Below are 20,458 nucleotides of genomic sequence, written 5' to 3' on the forward strand. Positions count from 1 at the left end.
AATTTTGGGTGCATATGACCATTTTCCATCCTTTCTCTGACCCATCACATTAAATGGGACATGTTTTTTTTTTATGGAGCCATAAAAATACCAGCAGAATTTGTGTATATATCAAAATAAGAATACATGTGGAAGGCATCGTCCTCAGCAAACACTGGACCAGATTACCTCACTCCTATGATAGCTTTCCCCCATCCCACTAAAGTACCTTCCAATGGATATCATATTTCGCCCCCTTATGAGTAAGGTGGAATTCCTCTTCCTCTTTCTCTCAAACAGGTTTTTCATGGCTGGCGCTAATGTAAACGTCTATAATGCTGAATGATGACAGCTGGCCGTCTGGCAGATGTACAGATCACTTACACACTTACACACTCACAATATTTCCTCTTTAGGCCTATATTGTAGTTAGTATATTGGATCGTCCCTCTTCACTGGATTTATACTGGCCGTGTTTGCATGCTTACTGCAAATTTCTTTATTGTGCACTAAGATATTTTCAGCTACATCTACTTGTAATATCACTTAAATTAATTGCAGAATGATTATAGGTGAGTTTTTACAACAAAAACACAAATGCATTGAATCATCAATAATGTAGTTGCATCAGATTCTGAATCCATTCAGCAAAACAATGAAAATCAACTTACTCTGATTATTAATGTAATTGTTGTAGTCGTCCATTGTGTAACAGTCCTCTGTCTCTTTAAGAATACACCGACTTATGTTGTAATCGGATGGCCTGAGCACACATTTGTGTTTAAGAACTCCCATGAAAAGCTGCAGTCCGACCAAAGCAAAGACGCTTAGGCAGAAAAGGGTTAAGATCATCACATCTGACAGCTTCTTCACTGACTGGATCAGAGCTCCAACAATTGTTTTCAGCCCTGTGCAGAACAGAGTACACCTTGTCACGTTCCAACTTTACACTAACGCAACCAGGGTGCAAAATTCACTTCAAAATCAAATATTTTATTCTGACTATGATGTTGTTTTCATGTTTATCTATGACAAACAGCTGCAGGTCATTGTGACATCATCACATACAAGACACTCTTCATGTGAGAAGACTCCTTGTTTGCCAAATTTAGCCATTTGAAGATGTGCAAGTCACAACAGATGTTCTCTTTTGTTTACGATTTGATAATATGATTCACCAATGACACAAGGGTCACGCTATCATTCTAACAATTCAACTCAAGTCATGTAAAAGTAGTTTGTAATGAATGCATTACATTCATTTTGGACCCTGAATGAATGTGTGTATATAAGTTTTAACATTGATATGTTTGATACATTATTAATGTTACAAGATTAAATCTCTGAATGCTTAAAGGGTTAGTTCAGCCAAAAATGAAAATTAAGCCATAAATCACTGCTTCTGTGTATAACTGTTAGCACTAGCTAGATTAAAGTGATTATTACATTTTGAATATGGATATTTTTATGTCTTTGTTAACCCCTGGAGCCGTTTGAGACACTTTTTTAATGGATGCCCCTTTTATTAAACTTCTCATGGACCGATGGAGTGCAACACCCGCTGAGTTGCATCAAACGGCTTGAAAGACCAAAGATAATTAAAAATATAACTCCAAATGAATTCGTCTGAAAGAAGAAATGTCATGATTCTGCCTCGTGTCCTTGATTTTTCCTAGTCTTGAGGCAGGATCATGACAGACCCATGTTTTGTGTACAAGCGCATGGCCTTGTCTTTGGGCCATGTGCTTGTGTTGTCTCGTTCCCTTGCCCCGCCCCCCTTGTTAACCTAGTCGTGTCTTGATTGTCCCATCTGTGCCACCTGTCGTGTCTTGATTGTTTCCCCTATTTAGGTCTCCAAGTGTGCTCTGTCTTGCGTCGGTTCATTGAGATTTGTACCTGTGATTGTGATTGTTCCACTCTGTGATTCCTTAAGAAGTGTTTGTATTACCGTGAGTGTTTGTTTATAGTTAGTATTTAGAGTCCTTGTTTATCTTGTCAGTCCAGTCCTGTTTTAGTTATTTAGTCTTTACCTTGCTCCGTGTTTTTCCCCCTCGTGGGTTTTGTTTTCCCCTTTTTGTATTTAATAAACCCTTTGTTTGAGAATCCCTGTCTGCACCTGAGTTCCTCCCTTACCAATACCTGACAAGAAAGTCACATACACCTAGAATTAATTCAGGGTAAGTAATTTATGGCTTAATTTTCATTTTTGGCTGAACTAACCATTTGTTCACAATAGCATTTAATATATTACATGCACATAACTGATCATAATAACTAAACAGTGACTACACGAAAACATGCAAGACGGCTATGGAACAAACATAAAGTAATCACAAAAGGAGAGGAGAAAAAAACATCAAATAATCCACTTTAACTAATCTACCTCAGACTTTAATAACAAGGAATAGTTCACCCAATCCATCTTCAGGCCACGCAAGATGTAAATGAGTTTGTTTCTTCATCAGAAAAGATTTTGAGAAATTTGCATTGCAATCACTCACTCAGCAATGGATGCTCTGCAGTGAATGGGTGCCGTCAGAATGAGAGTCCAAACAGCTGATAAAAACATCACAATAATCCACACCACTCCAGTCTATTTTGTAGTGTGAAAAGCTACAGATTTGTTAAAAAAATAAATTCATCATTAAGTTTTCTGTGGATTATTGTGATGTTTTTATCAGCTGTTTGGACTCTCATTCTGACGGCACCCATTTACTGCAGAGCATCCATTGGTAAAGAAGTGATTGCAATGTGATGTGCAAATTTCTTAAAATCTTTTCTGATGAAGAAATAAACTCATCTACATCTTGGGTGGCCTGAGGGTGAGTACATTTTCTGCATTTTTTATTTTATGGGTGAAATATTCCTTTAGGTACTTTCGTAGTAAACCAGCACACTGATTTATGATGCATAGGCAAAAACAATAGAAACCATCCTTAAATTGATAAAGTTCAAGATTTGTGAATTTTTGACCTACTGAAAAAAATAATTGACTTATTCAATGTGAATCAGACATCACTTTGTGCATGCATAAAATCACAAATCAATAAAACTGAAAAAAAACAAAAACAAAAAAAAAACTATTTTAAGCACTTAGAAAGAACATGGCGTGCTTGAAGAAAGCAGTGTCAGCATCTGTGACCCTGACCTTTGCCCTAACTCTCACCTGGGATGACCGATATAGTTTTCAGGGCTCGAAGAACTCTGAACGCTCGCAGCGCAGACACATTACCCAGATCCACAAACTCTGTTAAATATCTGAAACATGGAGGGTGGGAAATATAACACGGCCAGACATACAACACACAGGAAGGTTCGAGACACAGGGTTGCAGTCGGGTTCTAAAGTCACACAGACGTCGCACACCTGTACGTGTTCTCTGCTTACCTGGAATTACTGAAATAGTTTTCAAAGCTCTGAGTACCCTGAATGTGCGGAGAGCTGATACATTGCCTATCTTTATAAACTCTGTGACAAACCTGTGGAACCAAATGCACAGATACAAATAAAGCTGATGGGCACTGGAGATGCCAAGGACCTTTATGGGCATTTTATGGACTAATTATCAGTTAAGGATGCATAATTTGAGATTATATCGGTTTCTTAAAAATTTTAATGAAATAAATAACTGTTTAAAAATAAATAAACACAAGTATTCTAAAATCAAAAAAGTGATTATTTAAGAGTGTTAATAAATGAGTGCATAAATATTGTATATAATATATTTAATTATACATTATTTATTCACATAAAATATAATAAAAGAATTATAAAACTTTTTTTTTGCAGTAAACCTTCCTCTGTCATTTAAAATAATTCTACAAGTTTTTGAGTTTAACTCTTTCTATGAAGCCCGTATTTGTAATACATTATAAGGTATTCTTAAGGCATATATAATGAATGCATAATGCATTACTAAAAAACATCATAATATGTTATATCATTTCATGAATAAACAACTATTATAATACATTATAATACTTATGTATTTGTGTTTATAAGTTTTAAAAGTATGATTATTTCTAACAACATCTACTTTTACATTTTCAATGGACTCTACCATATCTTGACATATGTGACAGGTTTATTAAAGACCAGCACTGTATCTTACTACATCTTGTGAGTGGTTAGGTTTTAAGTGCTATTAAAGGATTTTCTGAAGGGCTAATGTTTAAATTTGATGTGAGCTAGTCAATACTTTCAAATGAAAAAAAGAAATAATTCAAAACTGACATTACAATAAAAAAAAAAAAAAAGTCACATTACACATTCATCTGATCTGATATCTGATCTTATGGTTGTTTGAGAAACAATTATTATTATTATTATTATTATTATGACTTAAGTGGTCTTCATCTGTTTTAAGTAAAGTAACATAAGAAACATGGAATTATAATACATTATAACTATGATAAATATAATCGATTGTAATTTATGTGGATGCAACAGTTTGTCTTATAAATCATCCTATTCTTAAAAGCTATATCCACAAAGAAGTAAATATTATAACACATTAAAACTGTTTTTATGCATATTCATTAGATACAGCATACAGTATAATGTGATTTTATAATGCATTATGCATTCATTATAATGCCTTAAGAATATGTATTATATGTATTATAAATACAGGCTTCATAGAAAGCGTTACTGAAATATGTTTCAACCTATAGATTTAGATTTTAATATTTAGTCATTTACCAGACACTTGAAGATGATAATTTTTTTTACGTCTCTATGAACTATGAAACACTACAGTTAATGAGTGTAATTTATATGCCATTAGCAGCACCAAACAGAATTTAAAATATTCTGCCATCATTTTCAGACATATTTAAAAATAAAAACAATGTAAATATGTAGAATGGGACTTTTGTCTTGGTGATGTGGTTGGTGAAAAGTGGTTTTATAGACTACATTTTAATGAAGGACAGTAAAGGCAGAATAAACCTGGCCAGCTAGACACCAGCAAAGTCTCATTGAAAAATTGCACTCTTTACCTTAATTACAATTCATGGATTCTAATAACTTATAACAGTGCAGTCGTGGTAAATAACACATTTAGGTAAACTTACGCCATAACTATAACCATAAAATCCAACCAGTTCCACGGGTCTCGGAGAAACGTAAACTGTCCCACACAGAATCCCCTAGCGATGATCTTTATGAGTGCTTCAAAAGTGTATATCCCAGTGAAGGCATACCTGTCAAAAACAAGACCCTCAGTTACTGCACTCAGCGAACATGGTCAATTATTCTTGAAAAGCAGCAAAGAGATCAACTCACTCTACGTTCTTGGCCCAGTCTGGAGTATTTGAGTAGACCATGAAAGCGCAGTTTGCCAGTATAGTGAACATTATAAACATACTGAACAATGTGAAAGCGCAAGTTAAGGAAACTAAGTGGGGTCAGTAAGAATTTTTTTTAAGTAAATTAATACTTTTAGCCATCAAGGAGTCAAGGACACGTTAAATTGATCAAAAGTTATAGTGCAGATATTTATAGTATTACAAAAAAAGAAAATATTAAAATAAATGCTATGCTTTTGTATTTTTTGTTCATGGTTGTATCATGGTTTCCACACAAATGTGAACAAATGAAGATAAGAAACGGCTCAACTGTTTTCATAATTGATAACAATAAAATGTTTCTTGAGATGCAAATCAGCATACAGTATAAGAATGATTTCTGAAGGATCATGTGACATTGAAGCAATGATGCTGAAAATTCAGCTTTGCATCACAGGAATAAATTAGATTTTTAAATATATTCAAATAGAAAACAGTCAATTAACATTGTAATAATATTAAAGTTTTTAAGGTATCATTCTCAAAATCATTAACAAATCTTACTGAAATATAGAACACAGATTTTTTTTTCTGCAGTGTGGAGTAAATTAGATTTAAAGGGGCTTTAGCGAGTAAAATAATAATCCATTTAAAATAGTTTTTTTGAGAAAAGATTGAATGCTAAAGCGGTTCTCAACTGATTTTGGATCAGGATCAGATTTTACATCGGACATCAAGCCATCAAGCCATTGTCTCAGGCTCTCAGCTGCTAATAATTCATCCGCAAAGCATGCCATACGGGGCGTGTTTTCTTTTGTTAATGGTTTCTGAGAACAACATGTCCATCTGACATCGAATATGATTCATCATGATCATTTTCATTTCATTATTTACATTTATTACCAATCACTCACTCATTTTTGGTCGTAAACTACCAATAGTATGGAATAAACCGTAAAAACATAAGATCCAACCTTCACAGCAAGACATGTTTCATGTTTCAGCAACTGAGAAGGATATGAATGCACCAAAATCTTAACTGAGATTCTTCTCAGAGGGTTGAAGGGACTGAAGATGTACAAGGCAGGAGTGGCGTTGAAACGGATGATTGTCTTTTTTTTGTCCACTACTATAAAAGTCTAAACAAGAGGGAGATGAAGAAGATGAATACATTACAGATGGACAAAACAGTCAGCAAAAAATTATATATATATTATTTATATTAATATTATATTTAATAAAACAATCACAACAACAGAGAATATAATTGATCCTTACTTTACATTTGAAAACATTATTTGCTGAAAATTTGATCAATGTCCATGAAATATTAGTAAGTAAGTAAGTAAAGTTTCTTTCCGCTTCTAAAAATTTTTCTAAGATTTAAATAAGACTTTTAATCTCAGTTTTTTTAGGGTGATGCTTTGGACCCATCCCAGTGTGGACATATAAATATAAATCCAAACTCACTGCCCGATTGCTGTAGAACTGGTCCAGGTCCTCCAGTGGTGTGGACACCAGTCCTCTGGGAACGTCTCCGTATATGAAGGGAAGATTTTTCCCGGTCTCCAGGCCGCTGTTGGGTTTTCGTCTGCATTCATCATCTTTATTTCTCTCCTGCTTGTCCTTGGACTTCCTGGCATTCTCCTCAGCGATCCGGCTCTCGATGGCCTTAAGAGATTCACGGGTGAACTTATGGAAACTTTTAGGTCCTGGTGGAGTAAACGAATGCGCCATTTTCTCATCCTGAACCTTCAGAGGGATTCGCTACACGTCTGCATGAGAACAGTTGCACGTCTGGCAGAACCACCGAGAAAGAGAGAAATAGGGAGAGGGACAGAAACACATTAAATGTGATTGGTATCTGTATGGTTAGCTTTCTAAACATCCTTCTGGAACCACAAAGAGAAAAAGCATCCTGTAAGTGATGGACACGCCTTGCCATACTCAAAACCATCAGCTGCTATCAGAAACAGAGCTCTTGAGGAATCAGTGTTATGTGTGGCACACAAATAAATGAACACGGTCCCACCCCACTTAGAGGGGCTTAAACCTACAACTAGCTTAGAAGGACTTGGTATGAGACATTTTTTTATTTTTTATAATGTTGTAAATAATTTCTTGCAAAGACAGATCATTTTGATTTATAAGATAGAAGTATATCGTCAGGAGCCAAGGTCTTTTTTTTTATTCTTAAAGACAGGCAGCCATTGACTTGCATCTTATGAATAACCAAGGACCATTGTTTTAGCTAAAAATATTCTTTACTGTTCTACTTAAGGAAAAAAAAGTCGCCTACATCTTGGGTGGCCTGTGGGTCAGGAAATTAAAGGGTTAGTTCACCCAAAAATGAAAATTAGGCATCCTATGTGTATATGACTTTCTTCTTTCAGACGAATCCAGTTGGAGTTACATTAAAGTTGTATCTGATTTTTCAAGCCATTTAATTCCACTCGGTGGGTGTTACATGCATCAGTCCAAAAGATGCTAAATAAAAAGTGCCCATCCAAAAAAAAGTGTCTCACAACAAAGCAACAAAGGCAAATGTGTCCTTTAGCAAATCAATGCATTTTTTAAAGAAAAATACCCATATTCACTTTAATGTAGCTTGCGCCTGAGATTTTCACGAGTCTTTAAGTTGGAGTCAGATTCATGTCTGAAGTCTTTGGTTACGAGTCCGAGTCAAGTCAAGTAATGGTTCGCTAAAAAATATCCCATTAAAATATAATGAAAAATAGAAATAAATAACTATGATTACAGTCAGAGACAGTTTGTTACAGTGCAGCATTACCAATCCCAGCTTGTAGGCCTGCTCATATTTTAAAACAATATATATAACTTTTCCAAAGTGTAAAGTGCAGCATCAACAGTTTCAGTTTTTAGACCTGCTCAGATTTTGTTATTGCGCTGAACCGATCGTAATTAAGAGCAAAGGTCTGTTAAAATGCCGATGGGAGCTGCGTTTGAATTACAATACATTTTTTTCCTAGTTGTAGTGATGTTAAACTCGCGTGATGCTTTTTGAAAACCTTAGTCCGGTGACACACTGGCATATTGCACCTGTCAAACATAATCTATTTTGCCATCAATACTGTTGACGGTGTCCTTTATCACCTGGTCATCGGCCTTAGAATCAGCTGCACGGTGGGATTTGCGATGAACGTGGAGACTTCCGCCACTTAATATGTTCTTTTGGAAACACAAAAATGTACTTTTGTTCCACACACAAAATACTGAATTTCGTCATTCGGTACACACACGTGCACCGTACCGAAAGCCCTGTACCGAAATGGTCCGGTAAGAATACATGTACCGTTACATCCCTATTGTTTTGTTTTACATGATCAGAAACGTTTTGCCACATCTGATTTGAACAGGTTATAGATAGATAAATAGATAGTCAGAAAAATTGCTATTTGCAGCATTGTTTTATTCTACTGTATTTTAGTGACAGTAATCTATAATTTTGCTGCTCTCCATGTTTCTGGTGTTGTTAAAATAACCGCGTCATCTGCGCCGGCACGCGTCCCGAGAGAGAAAGCACACGGAGCTGAAAGAGCTTGATTAAAGCACATTTGGCTTTAGATAAACAATACTAGAGTAGGCTATATAGCCTATATATTTACCATTAATGACCCCGAGCACTTGTTATGTGATCCGCTACACTTTCCTGACGTTCTGCTGAACGGTATGCTACAATAATGCTATAACGGTGCTGAGTTACGGCTCGCGGCCTGCATTTTTAATATCAGTTAGGCTATATAAGGATTTAAGACTTGAGTTCCCTTTAAAATATTTAAGAGTCCTTTCCCTCAAGTCGAGTCAAGTCTGCAGTCATTTCAGGTCAAGTCTGAAGTCAAGTCTGAAGTCTATAAAAATGCCCGCTGAGTGGCATTAAACAGCTTGATAAAATTTATATATATTCCAAATTCCAAATGGATTTGTCTGAAAGAATAAAGTCATATACACCTAGGATGCCATGGGGTGAGTAAAACGGTGCCACATTTTTATGTTTGTGTGAACTAACCCTTTAACAGCAAATTTTCATCTTTGGGTGAACTACTCCTTTAATTTGACTCTGTCCTAACTGGTGGATCAACAACCCTTACTAACCAACCAGCTTCCAAAAAACAACACTGGCAACTATGGCTAGTCAACTAGAAAACCTGTGCTTCTCAAAAAAAGGACTTCAGCTGTTTGGTTTACTTGACACTACATATAATTGTAATTAAAGAAATGTCCCCTGGCCTGCTAAAAGACATTAGCTTAGTGCAAACAACTGCATACATATCCAGTTCATGGGTCACTCTAATTGATATTCAAGTTACATGATGTTCATGATGTACTAATAAATATACTTTAAAGAGATAGTTCAACCAAAAAGGAAAATTCTGCCATCCAACCAGAGTTTTAGAATTGAAGAAGAATTGTTGATTAAAGTTATTTTAGTTTTCTTTGATCACAAAAGTATTCTTGTAACACCATAAAAATATGGCTATTTAAAACATGTCCTTTACTATGTTTCTGTGTCAAGACTAGTGTGTCACGTTAAAGTTCAACTTGTTCTATAAGCATATTCTGTACCATTCAGTTGTAAATGTTGAGCTCAAGACAAAAAGATTCCCCTTTTGACACATTTGCATATAGTTAATTTATTTCAACTTTTGTAAAATGTTTGAAAGCTGGAAAAAGGCAAGCCATTCAATCAATGTGTTCAAGAGCTCAATCTCAGCGCGGTCACTTCCCAGTCCATCAAGCCCAATTAGTGAAGAAGGAGATCATTTCTCTTATTTCAGATAAATCACTATAGGCCCAACCATTGAAAGAAATCTCTTCTAATAGGTGTTCACTGGAAAACCCCCAACATTAAGAGCTCCCGAGAGTGATATACCAACTCTGCACTTTGTTGAGGGGAAGACCACATTCACTCCAGAAATCAAACACAGTATAAACCAGCAAAGAGCACATTCTCAATCAGGAAGGAGAACCTAGTGCTACAGAGAAGCCACACATGAGAAACAGCCAGGCGTTTCCACTGTAATACTAAGAAAGAATCGTTATCAGATATCATTTATTTGGATCACAAGGAGAAGACATCATTTCCTTGAGATATCAGAATTCACAAATCATGCTGCAAAGAAAGGGATGCAGATCAGAATCCAGGTTGGAAAACAAAAAATGGTCAAAAATAAGCAAAACATTAGTATGCTTAGCATAGAAAACTAAATTATATATTTAAAAAGCTGAAGGTTTTTTTTATTTTATTTTATTTTTTTGCATTGATGGAAGAGCCATTTTGGGATTCCAGGAAGAACACAGTGAACAGTTTTTAAAAGAACATTTTTCCCCACATTTTTAATAATCTGAAGAACTTTTTTTCCTCTATAAAGAACCTTTTGAGCAATGGAAAGGTTCCACTGATGTTAAAGGTTCTTCATTGAGCCATAAATGCCAATAAATGTATTTTCTTTTTAAAAGAAAGTGTAAGATGTGAGAGAACTGTATTCTTTTTCGGCCTTTTTTTGCTCATTTTATCCTGTTCTCACAAAGGCAAAAGCACAACAGACATATTCTGTCTAGCAATCTGCTCACCCAACTTAATGAACAATGAATTATTCCACTTGGAATCTCTCATTTATCTTCTCGAATCCTTACTCACGTCTCTCTCCTGGTCTATTTTTAAGGGACCCTTTAAAAATTAATTCCTTCCATTTTCTATCCTCCCAGTCCCTATTAGTATCCATATCTGTGCGAAAGATAGTAAAGTAGGGATTGGGAAATGCAATACAATAGATTTATCTGTAAAAATGACAAAAAGCTATTTGAATTATACATAATGTTTTTATAAATGCCATTGTCTTGTTTAATTAAACCTTTCGGTTGTATTTAATAAATTTTACTATGTGCTTAAAAACAATTTTGCAGAATACCACTTAATTTCTTAAAACATGGCATAAAACAATTTTAAGAAACAACTCTTGCATTTTCTGTCTAAACAAGACAAATGCAGTGTTGCCAAAAAGTATTTAGACACTTACTCTAAATGCCATTGAATAAAAATAAAAGTACATTGCATCTGTAAACAAAAGTGTCACATTTTTGCAATTCAATAAAAATGTATGCAATACAAAAATGCCGGGTTGTTTCAAAACCAACTTTGAGTCAAATACGGACTAACCAAACTTTTGGGTAAAAAAATTATGTATAAATGTAACCCAATCTTTGGGTTAGTCCATGTTTAACCCAAAGTTGGGTTTGAAAAAAAAACAGCATTTTTAGAGAGAACATTTTGGTCCCCCTTAACACTATACATTTAAATCCATTTTCCACATAATTTCTCAATAATTTCCCAAAATCTGAAGAAATGTTCTGTGTTTTTCTACTGACCATAAAGCAAACATTCTGTAAAAAGAACTGTAGAAATAGAGAGAAAAAATACATAAATAAAAAAAATACTTTTGTGGAACAGTTGTAGCACTTACAGTAGGTACCATCAGATTTTAGAAATACAAATGCTTTATGATTATGATTAGTAATGCTTTAATCTTTCATTGTGAATTGTACAGTAAACTTTTATTTTTTTTCCTTCTTTTATTCCAAAACACTAGAGTTACAGCCACTGACCAATGATCATCGTCCATTTCATGGTGAAAGTGAAACTGTGATTTCACTTGGGACACAACGGTCTGAAAAAAATGATTTATTGCATTTCAATGTGCATTCAGTAGCAGCAGGGATGCACTGGGACTAAAAACAGCCCAGGACCTCTGTCAGAAGACTACAAATACAGCCCGCTGAAGTTCATATTTATTGATTTTTGCATTGTTTTGATATGTCTGAAATAGCTGTTTTGACATTGCATATGCAGCACTATTAAACTGAACAGCAAAAAATACATTTCTATATCGTATTTTAAATGTGTTGGTTCCGGAAGTATTTTTCTCATTAATTTCTTCCATTGTTTTTTCAAAAGTCTTTGTTTAAGCATGATCGCAACACTATACACTTTTATTTGAAGCAAAATATACTGAAAATCCAACAAAAGCAGAGTGTGTTATCTTTTTCTTTCTTCATTTTTTTAGAGGGCATAGTGGGCAAAGCTAAAGATCTCTTTTGACACTCTTTGCTTTCTGCAACTCAGATTGGAGGAAATTTCTGTAAAGCATCATGGGTAAATGTAGTTTTTCACCACAAATTCCACTATTGCACATAATTATTTAAAAAATAAGTTGAATTCATCTGAACTGATGGATATAACCAAAGCAAGTCTGTCTTTAAGGGTTCAGCAGTTATTGTTAAGTATAGCCATCATAATAGATAAATATAGAGGCATTATAGACCACATTTCAATGATGTCTGAAATAGTTAAAGTCCCCATGAAATCAAAAAGAAAGTTTTTTGGGTTTCAGTATCAATATGTTAGACTTAAGGTTATCTATAAGGCAGTGTGCTCCAATGTGAATGGCCCGTAGTACACTAGGCTATAGACAGTGTAAATAAGCTTTCGATTGGTGCAAATGAGGTCTGGTTTCACGTTGTTTCATGCGAACTGCAGCAGTGCACAGTCTGATCCGGACTTTGGCTCCGGTCCAGAGACACAATCTTACGTACAGTAGCAGATCATATTCACAAGTCTGCATATATTAAAAACTTTTACAACTACACAGCCTCAGCATGATTATGAACACTATTTTGTTTTACTAAGAGTTTCATATTGAATCTAGGGGGTATCTATTAGACTGTGGCTGTCAAATGCAGCTTTACCAAGTTCAGTGGCTCTGGTCCAAGCAGTTATAAACAAACATGGATCTACTGTACATGCATGTTGATTTTATCAGACGATAACGTGATTATAAATGAGGTTAACATGTATTAATAGGTCATGTTTCATCACTTTTTACAGTGGAATTTCCTCTCTCAATCAGTAGAAAATGTGGTTTACACCCATCATGCATGAAAAAAATAAAATAAATACCATCATATACCGCGAAACCAGTATAATTTTGCTAAATACCGTGATATTATTTTTTGGTCATACCACCCACCACTATTTCAAGGCACTTCAGGTGACCTTTCAGAACACTTCGCCCTTTAAAATCTTCTTTACTTTGTATCTAAATTTGATTTCAACAAGTCTGTAAGTCAACCGGCATGCCTGTCACCAACCATGAAGAGTTTGGAACTATGCACCGGTTGACCGGCCATAAATCGGAACCGGACGGTTTTTGCTTAAAATATGCGATCGGCAATCAGTTTTTGATCTTTTTCTGGACAATTTTTCCGGAAGTTCACCCGCATGCACAGACAAGATTGTAGTCATTCGCTATCATGTCATTTGTGTGGAAGTATTTCGAAATCTGTGCGCAGTAAACGTCAGTTCTGTATAGGATGATTATTTTTATTTTACCTTAAAATTACATCAACTTAATTTGATTAAAAAATCACCTGCTGTAGCACATTGAAAAAAAGTGTTTCATTCATCCATTTAACAAAATTTAGGATAATGATTCACATCTATATTTTTTAACTTGAGACAATAGTTTTTTATTTTTCATTGGCTCAAGTAAAAAAATATAGATATGAATCATTATCCTAAATTTTGTTAAATGGATGAATGAAACACTTTTTTTCAATGTGCTACAGCAGGTGATTTTTTTTATACTTCGCATCTTTGTTTTATTCGCACCAACATTATTTGATTTTAACATTTTGGAATAATATTTATATAGAATTCTTTTATTTATTATTTATTACTGGTAAAGACCTTGTTTTAAATGTAAAACCAAATTTTAAAATTAAAACAAAAGTGAATGCTGATTAAGAAACATCTTATTGAATGTGTGTTGATTGTGGTGTTTGGACTGTAGAACAATGCAGTTGTTGCTTTTAATTTCACATGGTTACAGTTAATCTTTTAATTTAAGGCCAGGTGTATGTAGTTTCAAATTAATTCAAAAACAAAAGCTAAATGCTGGTGTCTTTACCATCTATGTTTGTATTAAATGTAGTCAACTTACTGTGCAGTTACTGCCGTTAATTTCAGATGGTTACCGTTATTGTTTTCAATAGCCAAAAGCCAGTTTGGCCTATTAAATACAAAATAAACATCTTGTTTATGCATACTTTCCTTCTTTCTTGTTTGTTGCTTAAAGAAAAAAAAAAAAAACAGAAACCGGTATCAGAATCGGCCAGTTTGCTTGTAAAAAATCGGTATCGTAATCGCCCATGAAAAATCATGATCGTGCATCCCTATTTGCAACAGATGCCATCTTCAGCAGCACTCTAAGGATATAATAAATCCAGATTATTATCATCACGTCCTCTGAGAGATTAACAGGTTGTTGACCACATCTGTACTCCCAGCAGACACGGCACTCATTTTAATTAGCGGTTGAGTAGCTGACTGACAGGCCCGGTTCTCCAAACAAGAGCCAAAATAAACTTCGGACAGAGCCACGAGTCAACATCTAAACGATGCTTGGGGCTACTCCAAATTACACATGATATTCATCACACGATTACCATCGACAACAGCAACCTGACCCTCGCTCAAAGCCTCTAATCTCTCTTCATGACATATTGACTCCTCTGCAAGACAAATACACCTGACAATGGGTACTGAGGTCCCCACACTAAATGCCAGCTAATCGGCTCTTTTTCAGTCTGTAGAAACCGTTTCGCTCGTTGAGTAGAACTCTATTAGAAATTTGAACAAGAACCAATCAAAACATATGTGCATTAGACTGTTATCTTATGAGGAATGATCTGTGTATACATACATTTTTATTATTATTCTTTACCGATAACTGTCTGATATATAATTTAAACTAACATAAATTAAAAAAATAACAATTAAAAACTAAAATCAGTTGATTTTATATGATGTAGTGTCATGGAATAATTTGTATGATACAACTGAGGTTTCAAATTCACAAGATTATAATACAAAGCATTATAACAAGGCAAATAAACAAAATATTTATATTTTTTATGGGTCAAAGTGAAGTCCCATTTTGGTGGCTGCATCAAATAAAAATCCAAGTCAAATGTTTTAAATAACTTTTGTGAAAATAAAATATCAAACATGCGTAAAATCATTTCTATTGTCGTTCAGCACAACAGACCTATTTATGTAAACATGCAACAGCTACTTATTCTGAGTCGCACTTATTAAAAATATAATAAAGAAAATCTGATCGCACTAAATATTATTATATTTTAAATGTTTAAAAACGTAATTTATGATTTTTGATCTAAATAAGCTTGAAAATATCTCGATAGATAGATCCTGGTTTGTTTGTCAGTATAGCACAAGTAAAAGAAGGGAAAGAAAAGCTAAGGTTTGTACTACTGGATACAATTTAATAAAATGCAAGCAGTTGCTTCAGCTGTTGAGATTCATGTCTGAATGAACAATTCAGTTTACATTATGCAAATCTCCCCACCTCTCTGTTTGTCACCACACAGTCCAAAACACGCAGATTGAGTTTTTTCACCAAAAAGTAAAGCAACAAGCACAAACAGATTCAATGGAAGGCACTTCAAGTGTTTCCCATTGCCTTGTGAGGAAAAACATTAAGTTTCCCAAGTGTGGATAAATGCTGGAGTGAAACCAAAAACCTTCAAGAGCACTTATCAAAATGCCCCTGAAGCACAAACCGTGCTCAGTAATGGATCTAACAGCCTATATTCACCGATATCTCCTGTCAGATTATAATGCTTCTTAATACTGATACAGGACGGAATGTGAAAAACAACTATTTCCATCTGAAGAGACATTTAAAAGCAAATTATATATAATCCAAAATATAAAACTATAACTATACTAACAAAATTCAGGGTCAATATGGGTGCTCAGTTTACATTTTACATTTTAAAAGCATGTGAAATTAAAATGAACTCTTACCCTCTTAATTACACTGCTGGCCTTAAAGAAGGCAACACTTTTATTATTTGAAACAATGGAGTAGCTAATATTACTTCACAAAATGCATTAAATTTATCAGAACTTTCTCTTATGGTTTCTACAAAAGCTCTTGAGTAAAAACACGGCTTTTATGCAAAGTTAATAGGTTACAGTATCAGGCTACTCATTATAGATCAACTAACATAATCTATAAAGGTGTGAAATGCATTTACTTACATTTGAGAATCACCATTTTTAATTATATATTTTGAGGATATATTGAATTTTTTTTTTTTTTTTTACTTGCTGTAAAAAACAACAGACACCACTACAAAATGTGTAATGGTTTTACTGGTTATAATGGAACTTGTATTGGTTTTACTGGAAACTGTAATGGACCCTGTTGGTTTATACTGGTAATTTGTGGCCTACTATTGGTGGCTTGTTAAAAACAATAAATTCTAATGGAATATGTACCAAAACACACAACAGAAAACCATTTTTTAATGGTTAAAATTTGCTCCCTCAAAAATAATGAGTGCATGATGCCCCTGACACTACAATACAAAATTATTTGTCAAATAAATGAAACATAATGAATCATTCTAGTTGAAATTATTACTTCTAAAGATTGCAGTGATACATGACATGGTGAAAAATGAACGAATGAATAATACTTAAAGTAGGTCAAGTTGAATTTTAAAATTGTGCTCCCCTAAAATCACAAGTGGCCCCTGACTGAAGATCAGAGAATTTATACTGAAAGTTCAGCTTTCCATCACAGGAATATATATTTTAAAATATATTTCAAATAGAAAATGGTTGTATATATGGAACCTCTTTAACTAATGTCAACCATCCTTCTTACTTTTCAACACCTTATCTCCTACCACTAGACTCTATTCTGGTAATGCCCACTTTTCAAGATCTAATCAATTCCTGAAAGATAACGCCCTCTTAAGTATTCACTAAATGAATATTCACTCTGAAATATATCAAATTACAGAAGCAAAATGACTTGTGTTGTCTCTCAGTCTTTTGCAGAATTATCGCGACACAAACCACGCCCACCTGCGCAATGATTGACAGGCGAAGTGTCTGCACTAGCTGTTGCAGATATGTAGATACATTTTCTGCATATTATTCCATCAAAAATAAATCCCTTGAACTTTTCTGTAGTCCACAAAATTATAATGTAAGCATCACCAACTCTCCCTCTCATTATTTCATCATCTCTCTCGTAACTAGTGAAGAAAGCCTTCATATTATGACTGTCTGCCTGTGGAGAAATAACCGTTAACGTTACCTGATTTAATTTAAATTGGCGCCTTCTAGACAGTTTTGTTCAGCTGAGGTAGGCGGAAGATTAACCATATCTCGCTTTCTTCATAAATAACCACTATATCTGCAGATAGATAAAACTTAATTCCCTATAAAATGTCGTTGTATGAACTTCCAAAGTTGTGGCACCATCTCGTCCACACGAATCTACTGCTGGAAAGGAGAACAGAAGCTAAGCAAATCGCTAACGATTCCTTTTTTTGAGTCGAATCTTTTTGAATGAACTGATTCACTAAACCAATACGAACGATTCGTTCGCACTAAAAACTGACAGTAATAAACTTTTCATTGTGTAAGTTTGTTAAGGACTATGAATATGTATGACTGTTTTATCTCATTGACTCTTAAACCAGTGCACTTACATCATTAAACAAAGCAAGCATGGATGTGAAATACGTAAATCAATTTCATTTTGTGTAAGTTCATTTTATTTGTGTGAGCCGAATCGGATCTAAAACAAAACATATTATTATTATTATTGTTATTATTATTATTATTATTAATGTTCTTGAACCGCCACGGAATGTCAAGAGACAACGTGACGATGAGATTACATGCGCTATTTAAAATGAACTGTTCGAAAGAACCGACTCCTTGGAAATGAGTCAATCTGCACATAGTTCATTACCGAAGTCAAATTAAACGCGGTTTAGAAATCTAAAACAGAAATGCAACTTCGTGTGAGCTGAATGAACCATATTTATCTGGTGCAATCATCTCTTCCCCCGTGGATTCAAGAATCAATCACTGGAAAAGTGGATTTTCAGGGCGTCAACCAGGGTTAGGACAGTTGACATGTCTCGCAAAAAAAATAAAAAAAATAATAATAAAATAAAAACAAGCAGATTATGATCTCTTGGATAAACTTTCAATAGTATAGGCGTTTCAACATTGCAGTAATCAAATGCATTAGAATTAGTATACGTTAAATTGAAGCACAAAACCTGTGGCGCAGTCTAGACCACTGACATTTATAAATGGATGTCGGAAAAACAAACAAATCAATCAATGTACAGATATGTAAATAACTTTTTTATCTTGCATCTGATGCTGTTATGACAACAATAACTTACTGTGTGTATTACAGAAACAGAAATGTAAGCCTATCACACCCAACTAAACTACTATGAATCACTAAAGAAAATAGTTGAGAATGGGCATGCTGCATTGCATACTGTCAACTGAATGAGAAAATCTAAAAACGAAGCATGTTAATGTCTTTTGCTACTGTATAATCACAATCAAACTAAAACTAGCTCAGAATTAATTTTAAAATCCTGGATAAAAATAACTATTTTATGGATCAGACATTGTATTGTTATTTGCATTCAATTGTAACCTGGAGCATTTTTTTTATTGACCATGAATTTTAATAGCTTTCATGATCCACTCACCATCTTCCAGCATAAATCAAGGTATTTCTGCCAACATAAGGGGGAAATTAATCCTGATCGTTCAGGAGAAAAACTTGATGCAGTGATCCAAACCGGAGGAAAACAAGACAGTGTTGGCAACTTTACCCAAGTAAGTAAACTCCAAGGGATTTTCGGCGATTGAAAAAAAAGTCGCAGAAGACTGTGATCAAAAAGCGAAGTGATTGAGATCACAGAGACGAGCGCTTAGACCCAGCGAAAAATCACCAATCCTACTATGACTGAGGCTGAGGTTATGAATATTAAGTACGCCATGTTAAGGTTGCCGTGTTGCCTCATGAATATTTATTAGGCTGTGCTGACGTTGCATCGTAACCGTCCAATAGAGAACGTTCGCTTATGAATATTAACTACTTGACCTTTGCCATAGCAGGAGTCTTAAAATTTCACAACTTGATGGAAACCGACGCCAGAAAGATTACAACCAAGAGGTGACGATGATTTCACACGTCGTTTTCACTTTGATTTAATTCTGAATGCGTTTTTTTCTTCTTCATAATGGTGTTTTGTTTGCCCCACCCCTTGTCTTTAAATGCCCACGCTTTGATTATAAAACATAATAAATTGAAACAAAATGAAAATAAAATATAGTATGCATTACAGTATTATTGTTTTTCGTTATTATACTGTTAGATTTTAGATGACAGTGTGTTGGTAAAAAGGTTGAGGTAAAAAGACAAATTCAGAGTCATTTTATCTTATGTTTTCTTTAATAAAACATCAGTACTTTAAAATAACAACACGGTTACCCTGATATACAAAAAATAAATAACCTATAATAATAATAATAATAATAAAATAAAAATAATAATTCTATGAAGCACCATTTTGTTAAATATTGTAAGAATTTTATTTAAATTTACCTCGCAAAAGGTACCTTTTAATAGATGTGACGTACTAGACTATAGATTTTTTAAATTGAGTTCATAGACACGTCAGAGATGAGCAAAGCAATTTTGTAGGTTTATTCAATTTTCCATTAAGAAAGTTTCGAAGCCTGATGGCGCCACCAAGTGGATTAAATCACATAAGCAGTGTTTGCTTATGTGATTTCAAGTGCACTTCCATAATGTACTTAAAGTGCTATATTTTCACGCATTAAGTTTAAACTTAACATACTGAATATTCTTAAGATAAACTTAAGATCATCTAAGTATTTACAATTTTAAGTTGCAACTTAATTTTTTCTACAAGTGGTAGCCTAACTTAATACATGTGTTTAAACATACAGAGACCGTATGTTACAGTAAAAGCAGATTTAAGTTAATTTTCATGCATATTCATATTAAATAGAAAATTAGTGGGTGAAAATAGAGCATTCACTATTTGGTCCACTCATCCATTAAAAATGCTTTAAAAATCCACAATTGTTATATATCTTCAGGAATATTTTCAACTTCAAGCATTTAGCAGAATTTTTGTTCTTCTTTTTTTTTTTTCTTGCATATTTGAGAAATATAAATTCAGTCAAATGTAAGACAACATAACACAGTTTGTTTATATTTCATAAA

The 20,458-nt window shown here is 34.1% G+C and overlaps 1 protein-coding gene across 1 annotated transcript in view; it reads right to left on the reverse strand.

Moving 5' to 3' along the window:
- LOC127965566 (sodium channel protein type 1 subunit alpha-like) overlaps positions 1-19,131 on the reverse strand; it is a 45,919-nt gene extending 26,788 nt beyond the window's left edge. The window contains exons 1-7 of the mRNA XM_052566390.1: positions 18,909-19,131; positions 6,738-7,064; positions 6,288-6,406; positions 5,266-5,355; positions 5,055-5,183; positions 3,146-3,237; positions 651-887 (exon numbers count right to left, since the gene is read on the reverse strand). Coding sequence (XP_052422350.1) covers positions 651-887; positions 3,146-3,237; positions 5,055-5,183; positions 5,266-5,355; positions 6,288-6,406; positions 6,738-7,004 — 934 coding nt within the window. The 5' untranslated portion in view covers positions 7,005-7,064; positions 18,909-19,131. The remainder of the gene's footprint in view (positions 1-650; positions 888-3,145; positions 3,238-5,054; positions 5,184-5,265; positions 5,356-6,287; positions 6,407-6,737; positions 7,065-18,908) is intronic.
- Positions 19,132-20,458: the final 1,327 nt, after the last annotated feature.

This window comes from Carassius gibelio, chromosome B9 (assembly GCF_023724105.1).
Source record: "Carassius gibelio isolate Cgi1373 ecotype wild population from Czech Republic chromosome B9, carGib1.2-hapl.c, whole genome shotgun sequence".
Classification (NCBI taxonomy): domain Eukaryota; kingdom Metazoa; phylum Chordata; class Actinopteri; order Cypriniformes; family Cyprinidae; genus Carassius; species Carassius gibelio.